At 38.9% G+C, this 11248-nt stretch overlaps 1 protein-coding gene across 1 annotated transcript; it reads left to right on the top strand.

Annotated features, from left to right (window-relative positions):
• Nucleotides 1-3910: 3910 nt before the first annotated feature.
• LOC118325963 (chondroitin sulfate N-acetylgalactosaminyltransferase 1-like) lies at nucleotides 3911-9966 on the top strand. Its single transcript, XM_035658834.1, has 9 exons — nucleotides 3911-4273; nucleotides 4389-4489; nucleotides 4612-4790; nucleotides 6311-6527; nucleotides 6862-6963; nucleotides 7691-7872; nucleotides 8816-8910; nucleotides 9016-9097; nucleotides 9493-9966. The coding sequence occupies exons 1-9, from the start codon at nucleotides 3911-3913 to the stop codon at nucleotides 9774-9776; spliced, it is 1605 nt and encodes a 534-aa protein (XP_035514727.1). The 3' UTR covers nucleotides 9777-9966.
• The last annotated feature ends 1282 nt before the right edge of the window (nucleotides 9967-11248 follow it).

The raw sequence follows: 11248 nt of genomic DNA, 5'->3' as shown, positions 1-11248 counted from the left end.
TGCTCAGCTTCTCTTGTTTATTTCTTGGTAGCCATGTGTATGGCGCCATCACCAGGTGAAATAATGTATGAAAATGATATTATTATATCTGGATCACATGGTTCTCAACCTTTCTGTCTTGTGACCCTTTAAAGCCGAACAGTACCCACAAACCTGTGTCTAATATGAGTAGGTTTTAGAGTACTGTAAATGTGTTGTCGAGACAATGGTTATTGATTGAGCTAATGTATGATTGTCAGTTATTCTTTTGATTGTCTATAATAGAAATTGTTAGCCTTATTTGTCACAAAACATATTCCAGGGTTGTAGGCATTGATTATCCAGTGATTGATATCCAGTAAGTGTTAATTAAGTAAGATGTTTTGGCTTTAAAGGGCCAAATCTAGTCTGCTGTCTAATCTGTCTGACATTTATTCTAACACTATTTGCAAGGCTACATAACACTGAAGGTAAATGTTGAAGTTCTAGAAACATTCTCACTTCTCAATGTGAATGTGAAACTGTAGTTATTAGTTAGTTAAATGTGTGTTTATATCACACACCAATAAGGCTGTTTGCTCAATAAAAGACAAAAGCAAGACATAAAAAACAAGAAATTAAACAATCCAGAGATGTCTCACATGTGAGTTACAGCTCTCTAGACAGGATGCATTAAAAGTGTGATAATAATCATCTCCATCTCAGCTTGAGACAAAATGGATCTACATTTATCAGTGTCCCTCTGTTGGATAAAAATAATAATGAATAAAAGAATATTATACTTACAATAAGTGCTGCACTAAGACAGAAAATAGCTCCACTCTGTCCTTTTCCTTCGAAAACAAAAGGAGTACATGCCATTATACAATAACACACACTTTCATACACACTTTTTAAAATATTAATACTAAAATAAATGAATCATTACAGTAAATACATTCATATTGGGTCACTGGATCTCCATTTAAAGGGAAACCTCTTCTATATAAGTGAATAACAACAAAAGTAGCAAACTCCAACATTTAGAGGAGTCAGAGCTCAGGATTTGACATTCAAATGAAAACAAGGCCCATCTGTATGCTGCCTCATTAAATGTGCAAGACCCCGTCCTATTGGTGTGATCCAACTGGTACCTAGCTATTTCCCTGCAACAGATTGCAGGTGGCAGAGCATCGAAAGTCTGAAGGGCAGTCCTTACTCCGGTTGCCTTCTAATTAGATTTAAGGGCAGGGCGGAGCCTCACTGGACCTGAAAGGGAATTCAGGATGAGGGCAGATGGTGTGAGATCTCACAGAAATGGAAGTGAACACTGGGTCTGATGTAGAAAAAGAGAGTGGAGAGCTGAAGAGAGGGAGGTGCTGGGAAAAGGTGGAGACTGAGAGGAGAAGGAATGGGGGAGAGAAGAGGTACTCAGACCTGAGCAGGACAGCGTTCAGTTGGGCCACTTCAGCAAAATGTTGTGTTGTCTTCCAAACTAAATGTTTGATATGGATAGGTAACCTTCAAAACTAGGCTCGAACGCATGTTAAGAAACTCCTGAGATTAAGAGCAGGAAGAGACGAGCAGTTCAGGATGATGGACATTGCATCACAACTTTCCTTTGAGATTCACAGCAGTTGGTGATTATATCCAAATCTTTTCTTTTTTAAACTGTCTGTCCTTAATTATGACTTTTTAGAGTATTATGTGTGTGTTGGAGGGGGGTGATGTTATACATATTTCAGCCTATGATCTCAGTTTTTTGCAATGAGTTTCATCATGAGAGCTCATAAATGTGATGACCCACTGCCATTTACTTCCAGTAAGGTGTTCGTGTTGAGATGACAGCAAAATGAAAGCATTGCAGTCATTTTAAAATAGATGAATGGCTTTTATGTGAGGCACAAGAGATTAAACATTACAACCATAACCATTTTTAAGCTGAAAGGCAATTGATGCTGTGGATGGATTTTATTAGTGTGCAGGTTAAATAAAATGGCTGAAAGTTGTCTTAATGGTAGAATGCTTTAAAAGGGTTTGCATGGTATGAACACATGCATCTGTAATCACCAGCACACACACACACACAAACACACACACACTTGGGTGGACATGGAAACATAAGCAAGTCTTTCATGAGATCAGCCTCTACCTGAGCAATAAAGAGCCATCTGTGCTGTGAATAAACTGATGATGGCAACACACACTCACACACAAACACACACACACCCACACACACCCACGCACACACACATACAGGGTGGAGAGACACACAGAGAAATGCTTGTTTCTGTCACTTCCCACCTTCAGCGTCGTGGCACTTAGAGTGAATGTAAGGTCAAGTTATTTCTCCTCCTGTGCATTTTTTAGCAGCCAACCTAAACCTGACCAGCAGTCCAACAGCAACGAGAAGATGAAGGACTGTTAATGAAATAAGCTGCTCACACACATCAGGACAGGACTGACAAGGTTGGTTGATTTGCTTTCTCTAGTTGTCTTTTGATTTGTTTGGTGTAGAAAGATTTTCTTTATGTGTCAGTCTTTCTATAAAGTCCTTTGAGACTTTCTTGTGACAAAATGCTAAAAGAAAGTTTAACGTGATGCCAAATTCTTTGCTGTTGCTGTTATTTTAGGTGCACAATCAACAACATTCGATCTGTCTTAGTGCAAATGATTTAATGTCAGTGGTTACCAACCTAAAGGTCAGCAATCTACATTATCTCATTCTACCACTTTAATCCAGATTGAAATATCTCAGCATCTATCAGATAGATTGCCATAAAATGTTCTACAGACATTCATGGTTTCCAGTGGTTGAATCATAATGATTTTGGTGATTCTCTGACTTGCCTCTCCTCAAAATCTTCATTGTTTAAGCTTTGGTTGACTAAAAAATAATATAAATTATATTTTGTGTTAAGTGCCAAATAGCAAATGTTTGCATGCTAACTCGCTAAACTAAGATGGTGAATATGATAAACATTACACCTGCCTGGCATCAGCATGTTAGCAAAGTCATTGTGAACATGTTAGCATATTGAGTTAGTACACCCTCCTCTAGCATGGCTGCAGACTCTTACTCTTGTTTCCTTGTGATACTCTGACCTCTTCAGGCTTGTACAAATCCTGAAAATTAAACAATCTAAGAAAGAAACATACGTTGTTGGTTGAACTGCTCATAGTTTGTGTCCATAACGTGTAATTAGGGGTCATAAGTAGACTTTTATTAGGATTAGAAGCCTAAAAGGTTGGGAACCACTGCTTTAAATGTCCGGTTTAGGAGGATCTATTGGCAGAAATGGAATATAACAAGCAAAAATATGTTTTCACTAAAGTACCATAAAAATAAGAAACGTTATGTTTTTGCTACTTTAGAATGAGTTTTTATATCTACAGATGCAGAGGGTCGCCTTCCATAGAGGCCGGCATGTTGAACTGCCATGTTTCTATAGTAGCCACACCAGTAAACCAGTAAACCAAACACTGGCTCTAGATAGACTGCCATTTTATTGTGCATTTTGGGGCCACCGTAGTTTCTCCTTTGCACTTGGAAGGGGAGGGTGAAGCAAGGGAATAACAATACACGGATTTAGTGTAGACTAAATCCTACACACTGTGTAAACTGTATATTGTTGTCATTATAGGGAGTTTCAGCGCTCTGGTGATGATCTCTGGTCCTACACTGGTCTGTGACACAAACACATTGGTCCAATATTTAAGAGAAATTAATGTTTGGACATTGTGGGAAGATGCTGCCTGAGGAAGTGACAGATATAAGGATGACATGAGAAAACAAGAAGACATCTTCTTTAAAAGCTGTAATTTTTCAAATCTATGGTTTAGGAACTATGGGTTGCTCTGCTTTTTGTGGATGCAACTCCACGTGACAAGAGTACAGTTATGATTTTATAAGCCTCAAGTGTTTAAAGATTTTTAAAAAAGACAATCCACCATGTTTAAACGGTGGCTTTTAGCCTTGTTGGCCCGTGTCGGCCTCATTGTGCTGGGCCTCTGCTGCTGTCTGTTCCTGTTCTACCTCCTGGCCTGTAAACCGACGTCTCGCAGCAGCCAGCAATCTCTGTTGTGGTCTGGAGGGGCCACCAGTAAAGAGGGATACATGGCCTTGTTGCAGGAGAGGGAAGACTCTCACAGACATTACATCAACAGCCTGACGAAGCAGATAGCCCAGCTAAAAGAGGCTCTCCAGGAGAGGACGCAGCAGCTCCAGGAGTCCCTGGATAAAGCTAAAACAAAAGGGATTCTGCCTCAGGGTCTGGAGAGTCTGCACAAAACCCCCACGCAGTCTGACTTGAAGGTAGGAAAACATGATACAGGATGATGCAGATGAAGAAAATATGCTGAATTCATGTCTGCTGATGAGATAAATGAAGTTATAGATGTAGCAGTAAATGTTACATCATGTCCTCTAGGAGTTCTTCCGCTCCCAGCTGAACCAGGCGGAGGTAAACTCAGGTGTAAAGCTGCCCAGTGAATATGCAGTGATTCCTTTCGACACTTTCACCCTGCACAGGTGAGTGTGACAGCAGAGCCAGCAGGGCCTTTAGGAGTAACTGTGTAACCTACTTCTGATGTCAGATCTTACCTTATGCAATACTGCCTCTTCATTAAGTGAGTTTTTGTGCTGTCACTCAGGGTGTACCAGCTGGAGATGGGGCTGACCAGGCATCCGGAGGAGAGGCCTGTGAGAAGAGACCGCAGAGACGAGCTGATAGGCACAGTGGAAACAGCTCTGCACGTCCTCAATGGACCTCAGCAACACACAGACAACACCAGGCGGAAGCACACATACTCCCCTTCAGACTTCATAGAGGGTGAGATTCATTCATCTTCACACGTTTACCCTTGGTGGACTGCTGTCACTCCACAGTTGGTAAACACATGCAGACATGCATGTCCAGCTGCCGTTTCATTTCACGTCATTATTCATTTTGACATTGTCATACATGTTTTTTTTTGTTTGGGAGGGGTTGTTATTGTCATTTTCAGTTTTAGGGATGCATCTCTTTTGGGATATTTAGTCAATCCACGGATCTCTTTTTAAAAAAATGTCTGTGCACTTCACTGCATGAAACTAAATACTGAGACCAGCAGCCCAAAGAGACTGAATGAATGTAACTGATAGTGGAAACACTGGATTTTACAAGATGATAACACAGACAAAGACATTGTAGTTAATGTAGATTGGTCATTGGGTATATGCCATGCTCGGCTAATTGGTGCAGATACTGATCCAGCATATCAGATTGGTACATCCATAATAACTATAGTTTGTTTATAATTTCAATTCAGTTTCATTTTACTTAGTTTCCAGAGTGGGTTTGCTTATTGTTGTTATTGTTTGAAATGTTTTAGTTTTAGTTGAGTTTTTATTAGTTTTTAAATTATAATATGGTGGTTATCTGATTGAAGATTTTCAGAATAGAAGTCCAGAATATCTATTACAATACAAACACATTGACTCACAGTCAATGTGGACATCCCAATCTTTATTTTATTATTTTTTAAGTAAAAACTATCATTTCAGTTAGTTTGTATTTTTATTTCAGTTAATTCAAATGTTTATTCACACCTAGCTTAAGTTTTTTCTATAACAACCTTATACCTGAACCTAGCCACTGAAGTCACCATTTTGACAACAAGCTGTGGAAGTGGTTTCCAGGAGAAGTTAGTTTGATGTTTTTCATGTGGATTGAAGATAAAAGGCAGATTTAAGAGTTACTCTTTCTGTAAATTGACTCGAACACACCCAATGTGTATGGCTGTATCGATCTCATCCACACCTGCTGACACAAAGTTACAGTATTTTTCTAGCTCTGGCACATGAATCCCACCTGCAAAACTCTGACCTGTTGGTTGTTTTTCCAACCAGGGAAATGACCGTCAGTCAGCACAACACCAGACTTATTGAGACATTGTGATACCATTGCTAAAATATCAAGATGGATTTACAGTGTAAAGCAGTGTACAGTGCATTCACATTGCTTGAAATTATTAAATAAATATCCACAATAACATACAGTCCTAATTTCTGCTCATTAAGAACTTAATTGAAGTTAAAAGTTTTTTCTAAAAGTGGATGTGTGGAGTCATTTTGCTTATAATAACTTTTCATTATATCACATTATGTAATACTTCAGCCTCTGTCCGAAACAGGTGTAACTAATCAGTTAAGTGGAATGAATTAACTAGTAATTTACTAATTAAACACTATGTCCAGTTTCAAAATAACATAACCCTTTCTAGGAACCTTCCTATGAACTTATTGTCATATCAGTTCTTTTCTACAAAATTATAGGAAAATATTCTCCTGTTTCCTCTGTCTCTGTCCCAGGGTTGACTCGTATAGAGCGGGACAGAGGAACAGTTTATGAACTGATGTTTAAAGGCGACGGCCCACAGGACTTCACACAGCTCGTGCTCTTCAGGCCGTTCGGACCTGTGGCCAAGGTGAAGAGTGAGACTCTGGACATGCGCAGCATCCTCATCAACATCATCGTACCTCTTTCCAAGAGGTCAGACGCATTCAGGCAGTTCATCAACAACTTCAGGTATCATTTGAAAGTGAATTAACACACTGGCACCCACTCACAGACACTAACTGTGATTGTATCATGACATTATTGATCTCAAACTTTAGTGATTCGTTTGGAAAGGCTGAGTGAATCCTTATCTTAATAGAGTAGCTTGGTTGAAAGCCAGTGAGACTTCTCGCAACTTTAGAGAAAAGGAGTAGAGTAGATTTATAAAGCTGATTTCACAGGTGTGGATGTAATTGTTGCTCTTATCTGTAAAAAGGTAATTTGTGGCTATATCCTGATAAAGTGGGATAGATGTGGGCAATGTTTATCTGCATAATACCTCCTTCTGTGTTTCTTGGTTCAGAGAAGTGTGCATCCAGCAGGACGGCAGGGTTCATCTCACGGTGGTCTACTTTGGTCGAGATCAGATAGACCAGGTGAAAGCCATGCTGGACCAGACCACAAGGTAAATGTAGACATTTTACAGCTTAATCATCAGCTAATGTCTCATTAAGAGTAAAATGCAAATTTTAAATAATAATTACCTACAATATCTTCTTCTGATGACACAGTTATAGCCTCCCACACGCTGCTTTTATACAATTTTATACATTTATTTCTCCTTTTCTTCTTAAAAGATCCAACAAATACTCAATCTACAACTTTATTTATATAATTTAAAGCAGCAACAAGGAAATTTCATTTGGCAACATGCAGCAATACTGATTACTTAAAGAATTAATATCTTACAGCAAGACTATATCGAAATCTGTTTCTTCTTCTCAGCTCTTTTGGAAGTTACTCTCACAGATGTCTTTGTGCTGCACTGCAGATATTTTGCCCATAAGATTTTAAAAAAAAACTGCAAGTGAGAGAGTATCAGTGTTTTAGAGCTGCAGGCTAATAATAAGCTCATCCTGTGGAGCCTCTGGACCCACAGGGACCAACACACACCCCACTATCCTGTTTAGGCCGGGAGGATAAAATCTTTTTTACTTCAGGCTTTTGGGAGCAAAATACCGTAAATCTTGTATAAGCTTTTGTTAACTATGTAAAATGCAACGGTGCAACAGACTGATAACCCAACTCTGTCTGCAGGTTGATTGTTTTTTAATTTACTCTTCAAATGATAACACTCAGAAGCATCGGAGTACCTGTCTGATGAATCAGTCCTCCTGTCCTTTTTCCATCAGAGAGACTCGGTTCAGGAGCTTCACTTTGATCCAGCTGAATGAGGAGTTTTCTCGTGGGCGGGGCTTAGAAGTGGGTGCCAGGGCTTGGAGGCGGAGCCAGAACGTCCTGCTCTTCTTCTGTGATGTTGACATCCACTTCACTGCTGATTTCTTAACTTCCTGTCGCCTCAATGCAGAGCCTGGTGAGAGAGAGGATTGCTTCACTTAAAATTGTATGAAACATTTACCCAGGAGCCTTTTCAACATCATGCAACACGTTTTCCTTCCAGACACGCCTTTACTGTTACTATAACCTCTTTCTATAAGCATGAAACAACTTAAACTGCAAACTGTCACTGCCATCCGTTTTACTGAATTAATTAAAGGCCAAACACCCACACAGATGTTTTCTGGCTGATCAAACCTCAGGTTGGGCAGAGCTATGCTGGGAGTTATTTTAGGAAACCAAAGTTTCAAAAAAGTCAAAGACCTTTTTCACTGCAGTCATTTTGACATGAAATAGTAGGGTAAACACAGGTGTTGCCAATAACACTAATTAAGTTTCTGTTCCATCCGGGTCAAACAGAGTGAGGCGGCTGCTCATCTCGCTGGAAAGGCTCTGCTACACTAAATGAACCTTCATTAGTATCATTGGTAATGCCTGTGTTTACCCTACTATTTCATATCAAANNTAACTGAGTGGTTTACTCTCTGTTTCAATCTGGCAAACAAAACTGTTCATGGCGCTTATGCTGCTCTGTGCAGCAGGTAAAAAACCACCACATGTTCCTGCAGCATCATAAACAATAAAGATAATGATAAGCATCTATTTCATGTGATTTGTTGTGGCTGAATCCGACTGTCTCTGCCAACAAGATGCGATAAAAATGAAAGTTTACCACTGCGGCTCTGACACCTCCTGCTGCTGCTCCTCACACCCGATGTCTTAAATGCTGCCTGCATGTTCATGTTATTAGTAACACCTGTGGTTCTCCTACGATCACAAGTCAAAATGTCTGCTGTGAAAAACACTCAAACGCATGAGGACTTGCACTAACCTCAAAATTAAAATGATAATTTATGAGATTCCTTTGATTTTGTCCCTGTCTTTATATATCAATAAATCATCATTGTTTTTGTCTCTAGGTAAGAAAGTGTACTATCCAGTGCTTTTCAGCCAGTACAACCCATCTATTATCTACCGTAATCACACAGTCCTGCCCTCTGTTCAAAAACAACTGGTAGGTAAAACATAATATACAAACAGCTACATTTACTTGAATGAATAAGAGCAAATGTCATCAGGATTGCGAGACACTGATTTCCTGCTGCTCCTTTTGCCTCAGGTGATAAGGAAGGAAACTGGATTCTGGAGAGACTTTGGGTTTGGAATGACGTGTCAGTACAGGTCTGATTTCCTCAACATAGGTAATGGAAAAGCTTGTTTCATTACAAATGTCCCTAATTTCATGTTTTAAAAGACATAATACAATTAAATATTCATGTTAACTCTCAGTTGTATAATATACACATACTGTTTGTAGCAATAAATGCATGAAAGTACATTATTCTGTGCATTTTATGTAAAAACACACTATTTTCTCTCTTTTTAGTGATCGTCCAATGCTGCTACAGTTATTGTACATAAAAAAGTTAAACCACCCTGACTGAAAAAGCTCTTTTACTTAGTTTATACCTTATCTCTGCTTTAAGCCCCTCTCCTTCAAATAAATCCAATAAAGGAAACACTCTTTTAAAATGCTGTTATTAACTCTGATTCTCATTGTCTCAATGTGTGTGTGTCTTATTTCATTTCCTGGCAGGTGGTTTTGACCGAAACATCAAAGGTTGGGGGTTGGAGGACGTGCACCTGTACAGAAAGTACCTTCACAGTAAGCTGATGGTGATTCGCTCTCCGTCTCGAGGCCTTTTCCACTTGTGGCATGAGAAGAACTGTGCTGACGAGCTCCCTCCAGACAAGTACAAGATGTGCATGCAGACCAAAGCCATGAGCGAAGCCTCGCACAGCCAGCTGGGGGAGCTGTTCTTCAGACGGGAGATTGAGCTTCATTTGAACGCCCAGAAGCAGAAGAACAGAGGGACATAATGAGGACAGTTGACTTGGGGTTGGCATTGAGATAATAAGGATCTTGTGATGTTATTAGTCACTGTTATGTATGCTCTTCTTCTGGTTTTCATGATAATTTATGTATACTTACATTAACTGTTCAGCTACAGACAAAAGATGATTTACTATGATTATTATTGTCCACGTAGACACATAAACTTGTACAAAAGAAAACAAATAATTGCTGATATTTTTGTGTCAATAAAAGAATGACCTGTATGATCTATTTGTCAACTTCTTTATATAGAAAAGTCATAGAGGGAATGTATGTAGCAAAAACTACATAATAGTTTATAATGTGGTTTACCTTAAGGCTGGTGTTCTCAAACCTTTTCTGTCATGCAGCAAAAAATCCCAGGTACTCATATTAATCACCTGGTAGTATTATGGGGGAAACTAGTAACAAAAGGTATAATTTTGTTGAACTATCAATATCTATAACTACTGGTACTGGTGCATCGGTACCAGTGGCAGAATGTAACACAGTACATTTACTCATCTGTACTTCAGTACAAATTAGAGGTAAACTTTATAAAGTTTATACTTATTTCACTACATTTCAGAGGCAAATACACTACATTTGTCTGACAGCTTTAGTTTGGTGATTTGGGTGATACTATTTTTTTTAAACTTTATATCACATTATTATTATTGATGCATGAGTGAGTTTAAGCAGCATTTTACTGTTGGAGTTGGTCAGGATTGAGGTCGTTTTAACTATTGTTGCTGTTGGGTATTTTAGTGTATAACACTGTATCATATTGGATGAACTTATCATGTGTTTTGTATGTAAATAATTCATCTCTAAACCAAATAGTACCTACAGCTGATAGGTAAGGGAGTGGAGTGAAAAGTACAATGTTGCCCTTTGAAATGTAGTGGGGTAAAAGTATGAAGCAGGACAAAGTACAAAATAATATAATAGCTTAATATAACACTTAGAAAGGGGGCAGTTGTGCATAATTGGTACTAAAAGTAAATATAAAAGTATATTCAAGTTATTTTTGAATGAAATGAAATAACTTTGTAATATAGTATTTTCCATTGGAGCAGTCTAATTAAAGGGTCTCGAAACTTCCTCAATCAATGCCTAAATATGACAAAAATATGTTATGAATGAGGACCTTACAAAGCTTTAAATAACACTACATCTACAGCTGTTACAAGCCTATATATTACATTTACATAAAAGCTGAAATGAATTGACCAGAAAATTCCTTCACTGTTATGTGCTCCATTCATGAGGAGACAGTAAACTCTGTCCTATTAATAGAGATCTAACCTCATTACCTCTGTGGACACTGGAGGAGGGAGGAGCAACTCTGCATCGGCCGACGGCTGTCGTAGCGTCAACACAGGCACGCGATAGGCCCGAAACTCCCATTACCACTTCCCCTGTCCTGTGCTGCGTTCAAGTACACCTCGGATATCCCATATAAGATTTGTCCAAT

This window comes from Morone saxatilis, unplaced genomic scaffold, assembly GCF_004916995.1.
Source record: "Morone saxatilis isolate NCDOM2014 unplaced genomic scaffold, NCSU_SB_2.0 Contig16, whole genome shotgun sequence".
NCBI classification, from domain to species: Eukaryota; Metazoa; Chordata; class Actinopteri; family Moronidae; genus Morone; species Morone saxatilis.
The sequence above is the reverse complement of the archived record's forward strand: the minus strand, read 5'-3'. Positions and strand labels throughout refer to the sequence as shown.

Excerpts from the sequence above, each read along its gene's own strand:
- LOC118325963 (XM_035658834.1), top strand. The coding sequence starts at position 3,911 with ATGTTTAAACGGTGGCTTTTAGCCTTGTTGGCCCGTGTCGGCCTCATT. Across the intron at positions 6,528-6,861 it reads CAGTTCATCAACAACTTCAG|AGAAGTGTGCATCCAGCAGG; the intron begins GTATCATTTGAA and ends TTCTTGGTTCAG. Across the intron at positions 7,873-8,815 it reads TCGCCTCAATGCAGAGCCTG|GTAAGAAAGTGTACTATCCA; the intron begins GTGAGAGAGAGG and ends TTTTGTCTCTAG.